This window comes from Hordeum vulgare, chromosome 5H (assembly GCF_904849725.1).
Source record: "Hordeum vulgare subsp. vulgare chromosome 5H, MorexV3_pseudomolecules_assembly, whole genome shotgun sequence".
In the NCBI taxonomy this organism is placed as follows: Eukaryota; Viridiplantae; Streptophyta; class Magnoliopsida; order Poales; family Poaceae; genus Hordeum; species Hordeum vulgare.
Window position 1 is genome coordinate 322,186,064 of NC_058522.1, and position 23,315 is coordinate 322,209,378.

The following is a 23,315-nucleotide window of genomic DNA, read 5'->3' on the forward strand; positions in this document are numbered from 1 at the left end:
CGTTTATCGTGCCATCTCTTAACCTTTTCCTTGAACAACTTGGCATTCTCATATGCCTGGGCCCTCCATTCATCTAACGAGCTGATATCAAACAACCGCTTCTCACCGGCAAGTTTGAAATCAAAGTTGAGCTCTTTGATTGCCCAATAAGCTTTGTGTTCTAGCTCAAGAGGTAAATGACAGGCCTTACCGTAAACCATTTTATACGGTGACATGCCCATGGGATTCTTGTAAGCAGTCCTATAAGCCCATAGTGCATCGTCAAGTTTGCTAGACCAATTCTTTCAAGATCTATTGACGGTCTTTTGTAGGATCAATTTGATCTCCCTATTACTCAACTACACTTGACCACTAGACTAAGGATGATAAGGAGATGCAACTCTATGGTTGACATCATACTTAGCGAGCATCTTGCGGAAAACACCATGAATGAAGTTTGAACCGCCATCAGTCATCAGATATCTAGGGACTCCAAATCTTGGGAATAAGACTTCTTTAAGCATCTTAATAGAGGTGTGGTGATCAGCATTTTTAGTGGGGATAGCTTCTACCCACTTAGTGACGTAATCCACAGCAACTAAGATGTGAGTGTACCCATTGGAACTCGGGAAGGGTCCCATATAATCAAAGCCCCAGACATCAAATGGTTCAATGACAAGTGAATAGTTCATAGGCATTTCCTGACGCTTACTGATGTTCCCTATTCTTTGGCATTCGTCACAAGACAATACAAACTTACGGGCATCCTTGAAGAGAGTGGGACAATAGAAACCTGATTGCAATACCTTATGAGTAGTTCTATCTCCAGCATGGTGTCCTCCGTAGGCTTCGGAATGACACTTCTGCAAGATTTGTCCCTGTTCATGTTCAGGCGCACAACGTCTAATAACACCATCTACTCCTTCCTTATAAAGGTGAGGATCATCCCAAAAGTAGTGTCTCAAATCAAAGAAGAATTTCTTCTTTTGCTGATAGGTGAAACTGGGTGGTATGTATTTCGCTACGATATAGTTTGCATAATTGGCATACCACGATGCACTATGTGAAGTGCGGATGACATTTAATTGCTCATCAGGAAAGCTGTCATCAATTGGTAGTGGGTCATCAAGGACATTCTCTAGCCTAGACAAGTTATCTGCTACAGGGTTATCAGCACCCTTTCAGTCAACGACGTGCAAATCAAATTCCTGTAGCAAGAGAACCCATCTGATCAGCCTAGGCTTAGCGTCCTTCTTCTCCATAAGGTACTTAATAGCAGCATGATCAGAGTGAATGGTGACTTTGGAGTCAACTATATAAGATCTGATCTTTTCACATGCAAACACGACTGCTAAAAATTCCTTCTCCGTAGTGGCGTAGTTTCTTTGGGCACTGTCTAGAGTTTTACTAGCATAGTGAATAACATTCAACTTCTTGTCAACTCTTTGTCCTAGAACAACACCAACAGCATAATCACTAGCGTCACACATGATTTCAAAGGGCAAGTTCCAGTCATGTGGTTGAACAATAGGTGCGGTTATCAAAGCCTTCTTAAGTATTTCAAAGGCTTCCTCACAATCCTCATCAAAAACAAAAGGAACATCCTTCTGCAAGAGGGTGGTAAGAGGCCTAGAAATCTTAGAGAAGTCTTTAATGAACCTTCTATGGAAACCAGCATGACCTAGGGAACTTCGTATACCTCTGATATCTGTGGGGCAAGGCATTTTCTCAATTGCATCAACCTTAGCCTTATCAACTTCAATGCCTCTTTCAGAGATTTTGTGTCCTAAGACGATACCTTCGTTAACCATAAAGTGGCACTTCTCCCAATTCAAGACGAGGTTGGTATCTTCGCATCTCTGTAAGACTCGATCAAGGTTGCTGAGGCAATCGTCAAAGGAAGACCCGTAAATAGAGAAGTCATCCATGAAAACCTCGACAATCTTTTCACAAAAGTCAGAGAATATAGCCATCATACATCTTTGAAAGGTGGCAGGTGCATTGCATAAGCCAAAAGGCATACGTCTATAAGCAAAGGTACCGAAGGGGCAGATGAAAGTGGTTTTCTCCTGATCAGATTCTGCAATAGGTATTTAAGAGAAACCTGAATAACCGTCTAGAAAGCAGAAGTGTGTGTGTTTTGATAGCCTTTCTAGCATTTGGTCGATAAACGGCAAAGGATAATGATCTTTCCTGGTTGCCTTGTTCAGTTTCCGGAAGTCTATCACCATCCTATAGCCGGTAATAATCCTTTGTGGTATTAGTTCATCCTTATCATTAGGAACGATGGAGATACCTCCCTTCTTAGGTACACAATGTACTGGACTTACCCAATCACTATGAGCAAGAGGACAAATGATTCCTTCTTCCAGAAGCTTTAATATTTCTTTTCTAACGACCTCTTTCATCTTAGGATTTAATCTCTTTTGATGATCAACAACTGGTTTAAAGTCAGGATCGGTTTTAATCTTGTGCTGACATAGAGTGGGACTAATACCGTTAAGATCATCAAGAGTATATCCAATAGCAGCACGGTGCTTCCTCAAAGTTCTTAGTAACTTCTTCTCTTCGTGCTCTGAGAGGAGGGCACTAATAATGACAGGATATATCTCCTTCTCATCAAGATAGGCATACTTAAGAGTATCAGGCAACAGTTTAAGCTCGAACACAGGATCACCCTTTGGTGGGGGAGGATCCCCAAGCAGTTCAACAGGCAAATTATTCTTGAGAATAGGATATTGTTCTAAGACAATTTTATCTATCTCATCTCTCTCCTCCATATGCATATCATTTTCATGCTCAAGCAGATATTGCTCTAAAGGATCCGTAGGAGGTACGGCAATAGAGGCTAGAGCAATGATTTCATCCCTACCATACGACTCTCTTTCATGGGGTTGTCTTCCAAACTTGGAGAAGTTAAATTCATGAGACACACCCTCGAAACTAACTGTGACAGTCTGCTTAATGCAATCAATGTGAGCATTGACAGTGTTGAGAAAGGGTCTACCAAATATGATGGGACAAAAGCTATCTTGTGCAGTACCAAGGACGAGGAAATCAGTTGGATACTTTGTCTTGCCACACAGGACTTCTACGTCTCTCACAATTCCCAGAGGGCAGATAGTGTCTCTATTAGCTAGCGTAATAGTGACATCAATGGGTTCTAACTCAGCAGGTGTAATCTCATCTTTGATTTCATCATATAGAGAACGGGGTATTGCACTAACACTAGCTCCCATATCACATAAACCATGGTAACAGTGATCTCCTATCTTGACAGAAACAATGGGCAGGCCAACTACACGTCCGTATTTGTCCTTCGCGTGAGGTTTAGCAATTCTAGAAGAGTCCTCACAGAATTTGATAACATGCCCGTCTACGTCTTCGGCTAAGAGATCTTTGATAATGGAAACACTAGGTTCAACTCTAATCTCCTCAGGGGTGCAAGTGGTCTAATGTAACCCCTACGTATCACAGTTGGAGCTTTAGAATAATCCTTTATCCTAGCAGGGTGTAGTGGTTTTTCAGTGTAAGCACAAGGAACAACAAGATCACTAAAAGCAATGACTTTCTCCTCAACTAGATTGGTTTTGTCTATGTTGCTTTCAACAGGAGGATGATATTTAAACCACTTCTCTTTGGGAAGATCAACATGAGCAGCAAAAGATTTACATAGAGAAGCTACTATCTCAGAGTCAAGTCCATACTTAGCGCTAAAATCTCTAGAAGTGTTTGTCTCAACAAAAGATTTAACGCAATCAAACTGGAAATTCATACCTCACTCCTTACCTTCCTCCAGCTCCCAGTCTTCAGAGTTGCGTTTGATTCTCTCCAATAAATTCCACTTGTGATCAATATCCTTCTTCATAAAAGAACCGGTACAAGAAGTGTCAAGCATGGTACGATCTTCATGAGAAAGCCTAGCATAAAAGTTTTGAGTGATGATTTCTCTCGAGAGCTCATGATTGGGGCATGAATATAGCATTGATTTAAGCCTCCCACAAGCTTGACCTATGCTTTCCCTATCATGAGGCCAAAAGTTACTTTTGATGAAATTCCAATTTCAACCGATTGTAGCCCCATGATCCAGTATCATCACATAGCCTATACCATGTCAACGCCTTATCCTTCAAAGATAAAGGAAATACTTTCTTCTTTACCTGATCCTAGGGCAAACCTGCAAGCTTAAATAAACCACAAACTTCATCTACATAGATCAGATGCAAGTCTGGATGTGAAGATCCATCTCCTGTGAAAGGATTAGCCAGTAGTTTCTCAAGCATACCCGAAGGAATTTCATAAAAGATATTTTCAGTAGGTACCTCAGGTTGAGGAACAACTCCTCGTGCTTCCGTTCGTGGTGAAGATACCCCGAACAAACACCTCAAAGGAACAGTTTCCATAGTGACAAGTGACAATAAATTTCAGCACAGTATAAAAATGTTTCCTTACCAATTTCCACTTACCAACGGCGCCAGAAAAGAGTCTTGATGACCCACAAGTATAGGGTATCAATCGTAGTCCTTTCGATAAGTAAGAGTGTCGAACCCAACGAGGAGCAGAAGGCTCTGATAAACGGATTTCAGCAAGGTAATAACTGCAAGCACTCAAAGTAGCGGTAACAAGTGATTGTGTAGCTAGGTGAAACATAGCAAGTAAAAGTAACAAGTAACAAGTAGTAGCAACGGTGCAGAAAGTGGCCCAATCCCTTCTGTAGCAAGGGACAATCCTGAACAAAGTCTTACCGGAGGAAAAAAATGCTCCCGAGGACACACGGGAATTTCCGTCATGCTAGTTTCATCATGTTCATATGATTCGCGTTCGTTACTTTGATAGTTTGATATGTGGGTGGACCGACGCTTGGGTACTGCCCTTACTGGGACAAGCATCCCACTTATGATTAACCTCTCTCGCAAGCATCCGCAACTACAAAAGAAGAATTAAGACAAAGTCTAACCATAGCATTAAACTAGTGGATCCTAATCAGCCCCTTACGAAGCAACGCATAGACTGGGTTTTAAGCTTCTGTCACTCCAGCAACCCATCATCTACTTACTACTCCCCAATGCATTCCTCTAGGCCCAAATATGGTGAAGTGTTATGTAGTCGATGTTCACATAACACCACTAGAGGAAAAGACAACATACAACATATCAAAATACCAAACGCATATCAAATTCACATGACTATTATCAGCATGACTTATCCCATGTCCTCAGGAACAAAAGTAACTACTCACAAAGCATAATCATAATCATGATTAGAGGTGTAATGAATAGCATCAAGGATCTGAACATAAACTCTTCCACCAAGTAATCCAACTAGCATCAACTACAAAGAGTAATCAACACTACTAGCAAGCTTACAAGTACCAATCGGAGTCGCGAGACGAAGATTGGTTACAAGACATGAACTAGGGATTGGAGAGGAGATGGTGCTGATGAAGATGTTGATGAAGATGCCTCCCCTCCAACAAGAGGAGTGTTGATGATGACGATGGCGACGATTTCCCCCTCCGAGAGGGAAGTTTCCCCGGCAGGATCGTCCTGCCGGAGCTCTAGATTGGATCTGCTCAAGTTCCGCCTCGTGGTGGCGGCGAAACCACGAAAAAGCTCCCGATTGATTTTTTTTTCTAGACCAAAACCCTTCATATAGCAAAAGAGGGGGCTAGTGGGCCGTCAGGCAGCCCACAAGCTTGCCCTCCGCCACGAGGGGGTGTGGCAGTGGCAGGGCTTGTGGCGCCCTGGTGGCCCCCCTCCGGTACTTCTTTCGCCCAGTATTTTTTTATATAATCCCAAAAAAATCCACGTAACTTTTCAGGGCATTTGGAGATGTGCAAAATAGTGGACTAATATTTGCTCCTTTTCCAGTCCAGAATTCCAGGTGCCTGAATTCTCCCTCTTCAAATAAACCTTGCAAAGTAAGAGAGAAAAGGCATAAATATGGTACCATAAAGTAATATAACAGCCCATAAAGCAATAAATATCAACATGAAAGCATGATGCAAAATGGACGTATCACCCTGCAGGCTTGTGGCCTCCCGGTAGATGCCCTGCCACCTACTCCAAGTCTCCTGAGTGTCTTCTGGTCCAAGAAAAATATTTTCCGAGATTTTGTTCCGTTTGGACTCCGTTTAATATTCCTTATCTGCAATATTCAAAAACGTGGAAAAATAAAAACTGGCACTAGGCTCTAGATTAATAGGTTAGTCCCAAGAATAATATAAAACAACATATTAATGCATATAAAACATCCAAAACTGATAATATAATAGCATGGAACAATCAAAAATTATAGATACGTTGGAGACGTATCAAGCATTCCCAAGCTTAATTCCTGCTCGTCCTCGAGTAGGTAAATGATAAAAAAGATTTTTTTATGTGGAATGCTACCTAACATATTTATCCATGTAATATTCTCTAATGTGGCATGAGTACTCAGATCCATAAGATTCAAAACAAAAGTCTATATTGACACAAAAACAATAATACTTCAAGCATACTAATAAGGTAATTGCTTCCTTTCAAAATAACATGGTCTTATAAAGCTTTCCCTACAAAATCATATGGTCTGGCTATGCTCTATATTCATCACACAAAATATCTAAATCATGCACAACCCCGGTGAAAATCAAGCAATTGTTTCACACTTTTTATGTTCTCAAACCTTTTCAACTCTCACGCAATACATGAGCGTGAGCCATGGATATAGCACTATAGGTGGAATAGAGTGTGGTGGAGGTTGCAAAAAGAAAGGAAGAAGATAGTCTCACATCAACTAGGCATATCAACGAGCTATGGAGATGCCCATCGATAGATATTAATGTGGGTCAGTAGGGATTGTCATGCAACAAATGCACTAGAGCTATAAGTGTATGAAAGCTCAAAAAGAAAATTAAGTGGTTGTGCAAAAGATTTATACCACTAGTTATATGAAAGTGACAAAATAGGATACTCTCTATGAAGAACATGGTGCTACTTTGAAGCGCAAGTGTGGAAAAAGATAGTATCATTGTCCCTTCTCTCTTTCTCTCAGTTTTTTTTATTTTTTCCTTTTTCTGGATGGGCTTTTATGGCCTCTTTTATTTTTTATGGGTTTCGCTGGCCTCTTTTATTTTTTGTAAAGTCCGGAGACTCATCCCAACTTGTGAGGGAATCATAGCTTCCATTATCCTTTTCTCACACAAGACAATGATCTAATAATGTAAATCATCACACTTTTATTTACTTACAACTCAAAAGATTACAACTCGATTTCTAGAACAAAGTATGACTCTATAAGCAATATGGAAGTGATGGTGCGTGTCATAAAAATGAGGCGGTGGTGTTGCATGGCAATATATCTCGGAATGGCTATAAAAATGCCATAATAGGTAGATATGGTGGCTATTTTGAGGAAGGTGGGTTTAATGTACCGACGAGAGTTGTGCGGTACTAGAGAGACTAGAAAAGGTGGAAGGGTGGGAGTGCGTATAATCCATGAACTCAACATTAGTCATAAAGAACTCACATACTTATTGCAAAATCCTATTAGTTAACGAAGCAAAGTATTAGATGCATGATCCTAGGGGAAGGGTTGGTAGGAGTTAACCACTGCACGTTCTTGACCTCCACACAAAGGTTCACAATCATTAGACGAATCATGCTCCGACTTCATCACATAACGGTTCACCATACGTGCATGCTATGGGAATCACAAGCTTTAACACAAGTATTTATTCTAATTCACAATTACTTACTAGCATGACTCTCTTATTACCATCCTCATATCTCAAAACTATATGCAAGGAAACAAACTTCTCATCATATTCAATGCACTTAACATGAAAGTTTTTATTATATCCCTCTTGGATGCCTATTATATTAGGACTAAATTCATAACATAAACCAATTACCATGATGTTTAAAGAACTCTCAATATAATATAAGTGAAGTACGCGAGTTTAATAATTTCTATAAAACACGACACTGTCGTGCTCTAAAACATATAAGTGAAGCACTAGAGCAACATTGCCTAGCTCAAAAGATATAAGTGAAGCACAAAGAGTATTTTAATAAATTCACGATTCAGTGTCTCTCTCTCTCAAAATATGTATGCAGCAAGGATGATTGTGGCAAACTAAAAAGCAAAGACTCATATCATACAAGACGCTCCAAGCAAAAGACATATCATGTGGCGAATAAAAATATAGCCTCAAGTAAATTTACTGATGGATTGAAGACGAAAGAGGGGATGCCTTCCGGGCCATCCTCAAGCTTAGGCTCTTTGGTATCCATGAATACGGCTTGGAGTGCCTTGGGCATCCCCAATCTTAGGCTCTTGCCACTCCTTATTCCGTAGTCCATCAAATCTTTACCTAAACATGAAAACTTCACAACACAAAACTCAACAGAAAACTCATGAGATCCGTTAGTATAAGAAAACAAATCACCGCTTAGGTACTGTTGTGAACCCATTATTTATTTATATTGATGTAATAATTATTGTATTCCAACTTCTCCATGGTTCATACCCCCGGTAAAACCCATAGATTCATCAAAATAAGCAAACAACACAAAGAAACCAGAATATGTCAAAAACAGAATAGTTTGTAGCAATCTGTTTACTTCAATTACTTATGTAACTAAAAAATTCTTAACAATTAGAACGATCCGGGAAATTTGTAGACCAATCTTGTGTAAAACATTCAGATCAAAAGTTCCTTCCAGTGAATTTATAAAATTCATGGACTCGGGGTGAAAGTGTCTGTTTTTTAGACCATCCCAAAAGGCTTACTTGGATCAAACACTAACTAAAATAAGAAAACACAATTATTACAGAGGTAATAATGTGTGCATCACTGAGAAATAGAAGCTAAAACAAAAGTAAAACAAATACATTTGGGTTGCCTCCCAACAAGCGCTATTGTTTAACGCCCCTAGCTAGGCATAATGCAATAGATCTAGATATTAACATCTTTGGTATGCAATTACTCAATTGCACACTTGTGAACCCTAGGATGAACGCATACTCCTAGGTGAGAAATCCAGAATTTCACTTGTAGTAATGAGTTCCCTAATAAAGCTAGGGTGAACGCTTATCATCTTAAGATCTCCATCACTTTTTCTGGAGGATTCACCCTTATTTTTAGGAACATAAACAAACTTGGCAGTCTTAGGAGGAGGAGTGGTTTGAATAGAGGCGAAGGCGGAACCCAAGTTGGTAATAATGTCCTTAAGCTTTCCAATTCTAAAATAATCTTGATCCAATTTTTTGTTAACTACGGGTTCCTTTTTCCTTAGTTCTTTTTAAAGTAACTCCTACCTTAGATCCATATTGAGTAATATGATTATGAATATTTTTGTTCAGGTTTTCAATGAGCTCAACGGTACCAACTTTATTTTCAATAGCATCAAGCCTTCGCATCACATGTTCCAAAGTTAAGATTGTTTCATTAACCATGAGTGGGGGTGAACCTACCAGATTTGTCATAGCATTATTGTGACAGCCCGATGCCGACGTTCCAGAAGATTCCCCTTTCTTTCCGTTTTCGTCGTATGGGTATTTTCATTTGTCGCATCATCATCTGCATTGCATCGGCGTCTCCGTTGCCGCCCGTTTTCAAAACTTGCATCCGTTGTTAGTTGCCGGTTCTCATCGTTGTCCGTTCTGAGTCCGACCGCACACGCACGCGCCCACGGCACCGTCGAAACCCTGTTTTTAAAGTGTGCGTAAAACTTTCTCTCATTGGGTTGAGATTTGACGTGCGGTGTTATTTTAATATAGGTAGGCCGCCTGTCAAGTTTCGTCGCAATCGAAGACCGTCTGGTACCCGAACGATAGCCCGTAGCGGCACGGTATTCGGTCTACCGTCGGACGTGATTCGGTGTTTTAAATCTTGTTGCCGCGCCGCGCTATTTCCCTCTCACCCCTACATAGCCCATCTACACAGGTCAGTAGTGCCACCTAGACACTTCCTCCGTTCGTGGTCATCGGATCGCGATCGGACGGACGAGGTCCGCCCCACCAGAGGCCAACCCTATATAAGCTCCACCCCCCTAGAGAGACCTCTCTCACTCTCTAGGTTTTCCCCCATGTAAAATTGCAGCCACCCCCTAGCAAAACTCCAACTTCAAGTCCCACTTCTTCCAATCCCGAAATCCACTCCTCCCTTCTTTTTCAGCCCTCAGATCCACAATTAGAGGCCTATTTTTACGTCTCCTAGCCCTGCCGGACATTGTCCGGGCGACCACAGGAGATCCATGCCTTGACCAGCTCATCCCGAGCTCCACCCATGGCAGCAAGCCATCCCGAGCCAGCCCCCGTCTCCCGCGCCTCGTCCCAACCTGCGCCGGAGTCCCGCGAGGACCTCGCCCGCCGCCGCCATCGCCGTGCGTTGCCTCCCGCCGCCGCCTGTGACCTGCAACCACCGCCCTCTGCCAGATCCGTGCCGGCCGCCGTCCTCCGCCCGGAGCTTGCCGCCGCCGCCGGGAATGGGGCTCCCGTGCCCGGATCCCTCCAGATCCGGCCGACCCCCACCGATTCCCCTTCCCCTCGCTGGGATTTCGTCGGCGTCGCCCCGCATCCCAGCCGCCGCCATGGCCAGTGCTTCCCGCTTCAGCTCACGACGGGAGGGAGACGAGGCTCCTCCCGCGGGCCTCCAGTTGCTAGCGCCAGGTGGGCCACGCGAGGACGCCCTCGGCCTAGCTCGTCGCTCCAGCCGGCCTCCCCCAGCAGCGAGCAGCGCCAGGCCCAACTGGCCCAAGCCAGGCCGAGGCCTTCCCCTCTGCTGTAGTCTCCGGTTGGCCCATGGCCCCAGGTGAGCCCTACTATCCAGCGCCTCTGTGCGCCTTTTGCTATGTTGCGCCACCCCCTGTTGGCCCAATTAGGTAGATTCGGCCCGTAAGATAATATAGATGATTTTCGGAAATATTATAAATTCCAGAAAAATAAGCGAATATACTTTTGTCCGTAACTTGTTAACCGTTAGTCGGAACGAGGCGTATTTTATATGGTTTTGGGGTAGTTTTGCGAGTAGAACACGATTTCATGACTTGCATAATTATTTGACGTAGTTTTACGTGCCGAACGCCTAGTTTAACGTGCTGTCCTATATTGTTTCGTCCCGTATTTATTTTTTTCTTGCGGTCCGGATTGCTCGAGTACCTTAGGTAAAATGCCCATGTTTTAGGGACCATTTTTCCATGCATTTTAGAGCGGTCATTTGTATTTTTGCGTGTAGGGAATTGCCTCTAGTTTATTTTCCCGTATATAGGTTACTTTTCCGCATTTATGTGTGGCTATATTTTGTGTTGCAACCCCACATATTTTATATGTTTCCGGGGTAGAAAAATCCATTGGATTTTTCTGTGCAATTAGTTTTAGCTTTTCAGTAAGTTAGTTCGCGCAATATTTTTGCCGTGATGCCCTTTTGTTTATTTCGTAGGATTTATTCCGTGTTTCGTTTGACGGAGTTCTCAACTAGAGAGTTGTTCTTGGGTGTTTAGTCTAGCCCCTGTTATTTTTAGTTGCAATAGAAATGCATGTTTAGGTGTGGTTTGCTTGCTCTCAAGTTGCTAGAAATAGTGCTGATTTGGAGGAGCTGAAATATTTCTAAGTCTGAAATCTGTTATATTTTATTGCTGTCTTGTCTTGCTTCTATCTTGTGATCTGTAGCTCTTTAGAGGTTGGTCCAATGGAGTTAGTTGTACCCCTTGTGCTTCTCTAGCATGCTATAAATTTTCATGCCATTTGGAGTCCTGTAGCTATAGGTTTTGCTGCTGTCAATGTTGCTTCAGATCGAAAACTGCCCTTTCATGAGGTGTAATTTTCACCAAGTCTGAAATAGTGTGTGAGATGCCTTTTTGTGACTTCTTTCCCTAGTAATCCATGATGCCATGCTAGTTGTTGTTAGTTGTTTGTAGTAGTGCTTCTTGCCCTCTTCCGTTCCATGCCTTGCTTGAGCATGCCGGAGTTGTGTAGCCGTTGTTGTGGGGCGTAGAAAATGCTATGTGGCTGATTTTGGCAGATTGTAGTGATTTCTTGATTTGCTCGTATCTTTTGAACCGTAGCTCCGTTTTGATCGTGACCTACATGAAACTTGCTTAGAATCGCGTGTAGTTTCATTTTATCTTGCTTTTTGTATGATTTGAAGTGCTTAGAATCGCGTGTAGTAACAACTATGAATTCTACGTCAACAACCAATAGATAGTAAGAACTATGGATTCTACGTCATCTACCTCATTATAGAGTTCAGAAGGGACTGCCAGCAACTTTGCATGACAAGCAAAAAATGACGACCATATCTGCAAATGGGTGGAAGCATTAGGAGCTGAAGCGGATTATAAACTCAGAGATGACTTCTTTCGCAGCCAGAGGGAAATTGCAGCGATCATCATGAAAGATGTCGTCGAGGAGAACGGGATGTTCCACCACTGCCCTATATCACGAGCTGATGTCCGTACTCGCATAGCCATGCAACGATTGGATATGACGCCGTTCACGAAGCTGGGTTGCGTCCTCATGGATCTGGATGGATGGAACATGAAGTGATTGATGATGCCGACGATAATGGGTGGATTGAATTTACTAGGTGTATCGATGAAACTCTATGATGTAAACGGTCCTCCTGAACCTGCATAACGTTGTCTAGTTTGGTAGTTTTGGTACTATGACCATGTGCACTTCTAGGTAACTAGTTCCTAGAAGCAGCGCTGCTTAGTAAAACACGCTATTCATACATTTGGATAGCAGTAGCGCAGGTTGGGTTCCTAGCAGGAGCGGGGCTTTAGCAGTAGGTAGGCCATAATAAACACGCTGCAGCTATTAGCAGCAGCGCATCTTAGTGAAACACGCTATGCATAGCAATAGCGCTCGTCCAAGTGCTACTGCTAAAAGTCAGTTGTAGCGCCGTAGCAGTAGCGAAGTCTCTCGTGCTACTGATACGAGTATAACCCGCGCTACTGCTAGGCTTTTCCCTAGTAGTGATGGGTTATATGTCATCAAAAATATACCGTAGGACTATTAAGCGGATGTAGTTTCTAAACTTATATTTTTCATCAAATATAATACATATTTAGCTAGTTAAATTGTCAATCTAGAATGACGTGTAAGTCTTATAAACCAAGATGGAGGAAGTACAACTATTGACAGAGAGTGCATGCCCAATCCATCTCACCTCTCATGTTTTTTATCGATTTGTAAATTTGAATTTATTATATCTTTTGAATCAAAATTTCAATTTATATTTCATTTGCATATGCTTGTTCCTTGTGATGAGGGCTTTGAAAGAAAAATACTTTTAAATACGTTTTGACAAGTTTTAAAAACTTCAGCAAGTTTCAACTACTTGAACTTGCTAGTACGAATATTAAATTAACTCAAGAACTTCAATTGACTAAAACTGAAACCCTAAGCCCTAAACCATAGATCCGTAAAAGCAAATGAAACTTGGTAACTTATGACTATCAAATTTTAAATCTAAAACTTGGTAGAGTTTTAAAAAGGTTTCAAAATGTATTTAAATTTGGCCTTGTTTGAACGTACTCGTTGCAGCAAATACAAATATGCAAATAAAACTTAATTTAAACTTTCGGTTCAAAAGATATAATAGATCCACATTTTAAGATAAAATAAAAAATATGGGAGGTGGGGTGGGTGCCCCGTGCAACTTTGGCAAAAATGACATGCACGGACCTGGTGCCACGATCAAAAGTTAATGGTACAAAATAGGAGAGAATATCACATGAAAACAAACATTCAAACAAAACTTCATGAAAACCAAATTTGAAAGTTTTTTTTTGGGAAAGTGCCTTCTATTAACATCTCCCATGTGGAGGGGCGACACCTAGGGTTCCCTCCGCCGCCGGCCCTCCCGCCGGACAGGCTCCTCCTCCGCCCCCATCCCCCCCTCCTCCCTCCCCCTCCTCCCGAATCCGCCCCCGCGCCGCCTCCCCGGGAGGTGGCCGGGCGGCACGCAAGCTACTGTCCAGCGGGCGCCTCCTCCTCCGGCTCCCCTCCCCCCCCCGCCGCCGGCAGGCGCCCCCGGGGCTGGCCCGGGTGGTGCCGGCAGCGGCGGGCCCTCCTTTCCCCGCGCTCTCGGTTCCCTTTCCTGGGGCAGGGGACGGCGGCGGTGTTGCTCGGCTAGATGCGGTCCGGTGACCCGGTGGTGGTGGCCGTCGGCGGGTGAGGTGGCGGCGCTGCTGTTTGGCAACAGAGCGGCGTGGTGGTGCGGGGTGGCCGGCGGCATGCCCCCAGCCCAGATCTGGGCCCTGTGGGGCTCATCTGGGTCCTAGCAGGTCGGCTACCGGCGTGGCTGCGGTGTCTTCTACATGGTGGTGAGAAGGAGCAGTTTGGACGGGGGGTGGCGTCATTGACGGTGCACCTATTGCAGCGTGATGGCGGGAGCTTCACGGGGGGGGGGGGGGGGGTCCCGGCCGAGCCTATTGTTCACGGGCCTGTTATGCTCCTGCTATTGCGTCCGGTCATCTATCGTCGTTGACGGTGGAGGTTGAGCCCTCCTGTGTGCCGAAGGTACTGCTGCTCCTAGTCCCGACTCCTCTTCATCGCTTTGCAGGTGTTTCCTTATGGTGTTGTGGTGAAACGATGCAGGGGCTTCAAGACCGTGTTGGTGCAGAGTGTAGGTCGGCTTGGTGGCATGATCCGGAGCGCCCGAGGTGCACGATGGGATCAGGGGAAACCCTTGTCGGCCTGGCCGACACTGACGCGGTGACACCTTTGGGTGTTGCCGAACCTTCCTGGAGGGCGTCGGGGCTACCCATCCTCGCGTCTCGTCGCGTACCGGGGGAAACCCTTGGTAGGAGCGTCGTCATCGTCGCATTCCTTCTTGGAGGTGTTGATGGGTACCGGCGTTTTGGAGTCATGGAGCTTGGTGGAAGACTCTTGGTGGGCACAACGGTCGCGAGTCTTTTGTGTTTTCTGTCGATCCGCCGGTGTAGGCATTTATTTCTTTTGTATTTTCTTTTTCCATTTCTTTTGGGCGTGACTTGTGATGTTTCCGCCCCAGCACCTATCGCCGGTTGTACCGTTCGATTGCTTTGTAATACAAAGCGGGGAAACCCTTTTTCGTCAATAAGTTATTTTTATTGCCATGCAAAATTCCAAGTTGAGACACATTACAAGATGTGATATATGAAAAAAAAGAAATTCTGCAATGAATAGTGGATTTATTCTTCGACACAGTTCAACGCTGATTTTGTTATTTTCTTAGCTCACATCCCATAATGTATTTGAATTAAAATAAATTCTTGGCAATAGAACATCACCCTTTAACATCACATATTATTTTGATATTTTTTCAAAACTTCAAATCACCATTTTCATTTGGATTTCACTGGTTTCCTCCAAATATTGGTGGCTGCTTGCATTAGTGCGCTCCTATGAATTTCCGATAATATTTGATCATGTATAGCTCATCAAGTTACACAAACATCCCCAATTATATGTCCAGACTTGCATGATAAAATGATAGGGCCATCTATATATCAGTTGCTCGAAAAAAAGTGCTAGTTAGTATTTTCAGCCGCTAGATTAAAATGCAATTGCTACTTCTTCTTTCTCCTTCCAGCCTTCTTTCTTCCTTCCCGATCTTGTTCACGTCTTCCTCTTCCCTCTCCTCGACCGACGACAACACGGTCCCATCACTGTTGAAGTCCTGCCAAACCCTTGTTGGTGACATTGTTGTCGCGTTTAAGAAAAGGTTTTTTCACTGTGACTTCCGATGAGAGTAGACAACCTCGAGCTTGGCCGCGGAGTCGCTTTCTCAGTCTCAGGCGTTATCTAATCCTAGTGACGGTCAAAATGGAAAAGTCTCCCTTCTCTACCCGCGATGCGGCGGCACCACGGCTTGAAGCGATGTACTAGGAAGCCCTTGGCCGATGATGGCACGACCATTTACGGTGTCTAGCTCGGACGTTGTCTACTCCAAGCGGCGCTCAATAGGAAACCCCGCCCCACACTTCACCCCCACTCCCTCCAATCTTACTCGCGACGACCCTGTCTTTGACAAGGCTCTCGCTCGTCCTCAAAGTGCGCATCGCATCGCCTTCTCATATAGAAAATCGACTGAACATGTGTTTTCTTGAATTGCTTAATGTTTACACCGGAAAGATAATATTGTGTTTTTCTTGAGAAACAACGATATGGTGTGTATGTAGGCGCGCGTGCATCACGTACACATGGGACAAGAAGAGCTAGGCCTATCATGCACATATGCCCCCTTCCTCCCCGCCACGATTGTAGCTCGGGTTGTCCCCACACGCACACTGGGTTGGATCCTCTTCCTCGTCCCCATCAAAACGGAAGGACCGCCACGTGGGTATGTAAAGTCTGTGGGCCCACGACTTTTGTTGACGTTCGGAGCAGGGAGAGATCCTCTACTCTATAAAGGAGCCTACGCGACTTCCAGAGTCTGAATCTACCGGAGCAACCAACATCTTTTCTTTTCACGTCTAGCTTGTCTGATCTGAGCAGCCAGCGCCATACACACACTCGTTCTGCGTGCCGCACGTACTGCCGAGCTATCCGAACTGAAATGCAGAGGAGCAGAGGTTGTGCCCCGGGTGGTGAGCACGGCTGGGCAGCGGCGGACGGCGGCGGGATGCAGCTGCAGCGCCGGGAGAGGGAGCTGGTGGCGCAGCTGCACGAGCTGCTGTACCCGTCCACGTCGCCGTCTCGAAGCGGCGCGTCCTCGTGTTCTGGCCTTGCGGCTGAGTTGTACTGGGAGCACGGCAGCTCGCAGGTGAAGGCAACGGCGTCGTGCGGCGGAGGCAAACGGCGCGGGGGTCGCAAGAGAGCCCGGGAGGATGAACGGCACGAGGAGGGGCAAGGACAACGCGCCGGTGCTGCGACTGCGACGAAGGCTACTACTCGTTGCAGGAGGAAGAAGCTAGGCACAACGACGAGGACGCTCGTCACGACGGTGCCGGATTTCGACGGTTACCAGTGGAGGAAGTACGGCCAGAAGCAGATCGAAGCGGCCATGCACCCCAGGTAAATAATTTATTATTATTACAACATTTGATGTTATTCAGTTGCTTAGATTTGCAGCCCCGGCCCACCGTACGTAGTACTACGCTTTCTCATCTTCTTCTTCCACACTCCGGCGAAGCTGGCCCCTGGGCTACAGCGAGCCCCTGCCCCCTGATGTTAGTGTGGTGGTGATAACAATTCGAGAGATGGTTGGCGGCGGCATAAGATTTTAACTTGAAGGAGAGGGGGGATTAGGGTTGAAAGAGAAAGAAAATCACAACCATTTATAACTGATGAAAGGCTGTAACGACTCATGACCCAATATTTCGCCCATGACAGGTCACCCTTCAGTTTAAAGATTTAAGAATGGAATGTTTACACTCTCTTGTCTCAAAACATGGAAAGCCGTGCAAGGGAGCCAATCAGCCAATCAACCAAACTAGTACTACTAGCTCTAAAACATGTCATTTCGTTATCGTATCCAGACCGCTCACTATCAGTATGGATACGTGCACCCATCTCCCGACAGTGATTCACCAGCTGGGACCCCTTCATGTACCCGTGATACACGACGATAGTAATCTGATATCGATGGCGTCATCATGCGTACGTCCAGCAAGACGACGTATGGTCTATGATGCTTACGCATGCTCGGGTTAATTAACTGCAGACTATAACAATGACTTAAGCTAAATCGCTCTTCCATCAATGGCAATTTGCAGGAGTTACTACCGGTGCACCAACAGCACGAACCAGGGCTGCCCGGCCAAACGGACGGTGCAGCGCAATGACGACGATGGCAACGACAATGGACGGCCGAAGTATACGGTGGTGTACATCTCGGAGCACAGCTGCAAGTCGACAGAGTCGGCGGCAGTGCCGGTGATCCTCGAGACCACCGTCCGCGCCGACACGGCAGCAGCTCCAGACGTCGACGTCGTTCCCGGTAGCAGCTCTAGTGCTATCAGTTCGGAGACTCAGTCGCCGGCAAGCTCCTCGGATCTAACATGGAGCAGCGGCGGGAGTGAAGACGGTGCCAATCCGCCGCCGAGAGCGCGCGACGATTATTCGCGTCTGTTCGCTATCGAGGATGAGTGCTGGTGGTGGAACCCGTCGCCGGCGCCCGCTGTTGCTCCTGCGTTGCTCCAGGAGATGGACTTCGACGGGCCGATCAGGTCGCCGGTGCACGTCGCGGCAGCGGACGGAAGTTGGATTAACGACTTGTTCGTGAACGAACCACCATTTGTTCTCAACAGCTGCCACTTGTTTGCTCTCTAGATCTTTAGATCTTTGTAGATGTTCACCATTGTGTACCAAATTTTCTCTCTATTTAATCACTCCAAGTTGAATTTCCTGTTTTTTTTTTTTTGCTTTTGTTTAGATACAGTGAAATACAGTAATAAGGGACTTATATAATGTTACACATCTTGTGCCTATGCATCTATATCACAAACCACATTAACAAGGGTTTGTCGGCGCCACTTGCTAGCTTACTATCTCACTAACGCCTGCAAACACCACCTTATCCTCATGGTCTCCTCTTTGGTATAACTAGTGGCTGACCTAGCGCTATGGGCCAGGGTGGGTCAATAATGTAATTGTGCATGTAGTTTTAGTTTTTTCTAATTCTTTTAGTATTTCTGCTATGGTATAAGTTTTATTGGTCAGCCTACAGCAGCGCCCGCTCGCGGTAGCCGACGCACCTAAAGACAACCAAAAAGAAAAATCACATGTATTTATTAATTTAAATTTTTTAAAAGTTATAATTTTTAAACCGAGCGTCAGAATGACGATTCATTTTTACAGTTGTGTTTCTTACGACGAGCTCTTCATAACTAGATTCCATATGAATATGTTTCTACGAACTTTGTTTTGAGCAACTTTGTGAGCTAGATGAGGCAACTTTAGTGCTATAGGCAAACAACTTCTTTTTCCCCTTAGTATGACTATCTACAAGCAAAGAATTTTGCTATCAGCTCTAAAAGCTTTACATAATTAAATATGTAAATTAATAAATGATGATCAGTTGCCTATAATTGATGCTCAGTTGCCTATAAATACTGTGAAAATTGCTCAATTTTAATGCTCAGTTGCCTAAAAAATACTATGAAATTGCTCGATTTTGATGCTCAGTTGCCTATTACTGATAATCAATTGTCTACGGTTAATGCTCAGTTGCCTGCTATTTGTGAATAGTTACCATAATTGCACTCGAGTATCACAAATAAGTTAGCAACTTTTAGAGTGTTTTTGCGCAATTCCAGTGCATTCAACAAACAACTCATGTGTATACACACGAGATAATTCATCTAGCATCAAAGTTGCTTATGTTTAGCATTACAATAGCCTCATCTAGCATCAAAGTTGCTTTTCAAAAAAATCTTCAAAACATATTCATATGGGATCTCGTTTTAAAGAGTTTGCCACGAGGAACCCAACGATGAAAACATATCATGACTCCAACACACGGTTTGATAGTTATAGCTTTTTAATTTTTTTTTCATATAAGAATTAATGGACATCCAACACATACGGAGCCGAACATGCACATCCGACCGATAATTTAACCATTTCGTAGCTGGCCACATTTGCCATTTAGTTACTAAAGGATGAAGTTATTTAACCTTTTAGTCATGATAGATAATTTTGAAGGAATATTCGTTGATAGGTGATCATACTACACATACTAATAAGAAGTTGCTTTTCTTTAGCACTAAAGTTGCCTAAATATAACCCCACAGTTGCTCAAAAAAAGTTTGCCGAAACCTATCCATATGGGATCTAGTTTGAAGGGATCATCGTAAGAAAGATAGCCGTGAAAACGGATCGTCGTTCTCACGATCGGTTCAAAAGTTATAGTATTTTAAAAAATAAACTGGAATGACTTGGTGCACACTTTCGCGTGAGGGTGCGCTAGTGCCAGCCAAATAGTGCAGCTGTAATTTTTTGTATTTAGAAAATTTCATTTATTAATCTCAGGGTGGGCCGTGGACCACTCTGTCCACCCTTTACCTCCGCCACTCAGTATAACGATGCCATCATTTTTCGCTATAACCCTAAGACCTTGTTCGGTTGACAGGGAAATGAAAGGGATTTAACAAAGATTGAGGAGATTAAATCCTTAACAAGTCAAATTTTCCTCCAATTCCTTTGAGAAGAGGATTAACCAAACAAGGATTAAGGAGATCTCTACCCGCCTCGCGGTTCGAATTCCTGAGCCAATGGTAGGACTTTGATTTAATATGTTATTATGGTTACGAGTCCCTAACTTCGCCCTTGTCATTATATCGGTTATAGTTTCACAGTCTGTGATTCCATGAACGGGAGCAAAGTGTTCAATGACGGATTTAAATCAAATACTAGAGAGAAACAACCAAAGCCGGTGGCCACCTTCATCCCGCGGAATCGAGTGGAACTCGTATGAACTCACAAGAATGCGTTGGCCCAAATCATCATCACTCAGGCATGACTCTCAATGACCCCCGCCTACACTCTCCCAGCCACATGCATCCACCGCTGGCGGATGGATTTACAATTGAATTTTAGTTTGATTTGGAAGACAGAATGGGGATACGATGGCAAATTATGATCTGAATTTTCTTCGTCATCCACGTCATTGCATAACTTAACCTCAGTTGCTAATTTGAATGGGAAATGCTTGCAGCCGGAGCGCCGGTCGAACCGTTCGGCCCATCGCTCCCGGCTCGCGCGTCTGGCAGCAGCCATGCAACATTATTTTAGTGCAGATTTGTTGCAATCATGTATAAATTTGATACACTGGCCCACACATGCAATATTTTTTAATGCAGATTTGCTACAAACGCGGTTAAATTTGCTACAAGCCTTTTCTATTTTGTTGCAACTTGTTCATTAAAAAAGTTGCTTCCACGTTTGATTGTAAGTCGAGTTCGCTGAATTTTTTTGCTACAACCGGCGTTTGATTTTTGCTACAACCGTGTTAACTTTTGCTATAACCGGCATCATTTTTTGCTGCAAACGTTCACTAAAAAAGTTGCATACACGTTCGTCAGAGTTGCAACCCGAGTTCACCGGATTGTTTTGCAACAACCCTTTTTTTATTTTGCTAGCACACATCATCAGCTTTGTTTTTTGCTACGATCACATAGATATTTTTTTGCTACAACTATATTTTTGTTGCAACCGTTGACGAAAGTTGCTGCATCATGGACGAAATTTATTGCATCGAGAAAAAAATGCTGCATGGAGATCTAACGATGCGGCCCGGGTACAGCTGACGGATCGGGCGAGCCCAGGCAGGAAGAACATCCCCACGAACGGCCTCATGAACCCAGGGCGAGGCCAGGAGATGAAGCAAGCTATCAGGTGGTTCCTCGGCCATGGTCCGACGCGCGTGCGCTCCTAGCGCTGCAAGTCCCGCGCCGCGAACATGCCCCGCTCGAGGCAGACCCGTTGGAGCAACAGGACCAGGTCGCCCCCTCGCGCACTACACCCGTCGGGCCGGTGGGGTGCCTCGCCATCGCCCCTGAGCTCTACCCAACTGCGTGGCCCAGCAAGTTCAAGCTTGACCTACCCCCGCGCTACAACGGCACCCTGGACCCGGCCGAGTTCCTACAACTCTACACGCTGAGCATCAGAGCGGCATGTGGAGGCGACAAGGTCATGGCGTGCTGGTTTCCCATGGCGCTCAAGGGCTGCGCGCTCTCTTGGCTTCTCAACCTTCCAAAGGCGTCCATCACCTCCTGGGATGGTCTGCGCGAATGCTTCATCGCCAACTTTCAGGGCACCCGCGACCGCGCTCCCACCATGAACGACCTGCTGCGCGTCAAGAAGCAGGAGGGAGGGACCGTGCACAAGTTCATACAACGCTTCACGGTCATGCGCCTCAAGATCCCCAAGGCGTCGGACGAGGCCGTCATCTCAGCCTTCTCCGACGGAGTCACCGACCTCAAGATGAAGGAGGAGCTCACCATGAGTGATGAAATGAGCACTCCACAGGAGATGTTCAACCTGGCAAACAAGTGCGCGAGGGCTGAAGAAGGTCTCCTGTCGCTCCTCGGGCCTCAAGCAGCAGAACCAGAAGAGAAGAAGACAAAGGCCAAGGAGGCGAAGTGCAAGGCTCACGCGGTGCTCGCAGCCGAGCCTGAGACGAAGTACGACCGAGGAGGAGAGCGTCCATCAGCAGGGGGGCGAACGTGCATCTTCCATGGCACCAGAGGGCATGACACTTCCGAGTGCCAAGAGCTCCTACTAGTCCGTGCCGAGCACTTCAGCGGGTGCCATGGACGGGGAGACAGAGGCCCGTGCGCGGCGGTTGTCGAAGTGGAGGCCGCTGGGACGACCGGGAGCTGCGTTAGGAGTGGTGTGAACAGCCTCATGAAGACCGTTGGCATGGCCAGCCTCAGGAGGACCGCTGGCGCGACCAGGCTCGGGACGACCGCTGGCGCAACGAACCTCAGGAGGGGCAACGACGCGGTCAGCCTCGTGAGGCTCGCCCTCGTGAGGCTCGGCTGCCTCCGCCACCTAGAAGGAGGATGAAGACAAGCAGGATGATGGGGCTTGGGGCTTCCACGAGGTCAGGGCGGTGGCCTCCATCCTGGGCGGTGCCCAGACCCCGACCTCCAACGTGCCTTCAAGCAGTTCGCATGGGAGGTCAATGTCATTCTCCCAAAGGCTGAAGCTATGCGCCCCCTCAACTGGTCCCAAACCACCATCACCTTCGACCCAAGTGATCAGCTCACGTGCTCGTTCATGGTCGGCAAACTCCCCAGGATGTGCACCCCGACCATCAGCAACGTCCTCGTCACCAAGACCCTCATTGAAAGTAGAGCGGGGCTGAACGTCCTCTCGGTCGAGACCTTCGAGAAACTCCAGCTGCCGTACGAATAACTCATGCCGACTAAGCCCTTCTCAAAAGTTACGGAGGGGTCCACCGTGCCCATTGGGCAGGTGCATCTGCCAGTCCCGGTTTGGTTTTGAACCGGGACTAATAAGACCATTAGTCCCGGTTCCAACAGCTAGGAGCCATCGGTGGGCTCGGGCATCATTAGTCCCGGTTCAATTTGGACCTATAGTCCCGATTTGTGACACAAACTGGGACTAAAGGGGTGTGGCAGTGTTCTGTCAGACTGGGGCCCCCACTAGCACCTTTAGTCCCAGTTTTTATCACAAACCCGGGCTATATGTGGACCTTTAGTCCCGGTTCATTATACAAACCGGGACTAAAGAGTTTCCAATATAAACCCCTTCGTCCAGCCCGAGCTCATTTCTTTGTTTTCTTCACTCTCTCCTCTATTCTTCCCCTTGCTCGAGCTCACCCTCCAATTTTCACCAAGACTTGTGAAGATTTGAGGCACCCCATCTCTCCAAGTGTTCATAAAGGTTAGCAA

At 45.4% G+C, this 23,315-nt stretch overlaps 1 protein-coding gene across 1 annotated transcript; it reads left to right on the top strand.

Annotated features, from left to right (window-relative positions):
* The first annotated feature begins 16,411 nt into the window (after window positions 1–16,411).
* LOC123397945 (probable WRKY transcription factor 54) lies at window positions 16,412–18,284 on the top strand. The gene is made up of 2 exons (XM_045092456.1): window positions 16,412–16,968; window positions 17,670–18,284. Exons 1-2 carry the CDS (start codon window positions 16,511–16,513, stop codon window positions 18,223–18,225), a joined length of 1,014 nt encoding a protein of 337 aa, XP_044948391.1. The 5' UTR covers window positions 16,412–16,510; the 3' UTR covers window positions 18,226–18,284.
* Window positions 18,285–23,315: the final 5,031 nt, after the last annotated feature.

Bases quoted from the DNA above. Each gene is read 5' to 3' on its own strand.
- LOC123397945 (XM_045092456.1), top strand. From the start codon at position 16,511: ATGCAGAGGAGCAGAGGTTGTGCCCCGGGTGGTGAGCACGGCTGGGCA. The intron at 16,969-17,669 runs GTAAATAATTTA...GGCAATTTGCAG, and splicing joins GAAGCGGCCATGCACCCCAG to GAGTTACTACCGGTGCACCA.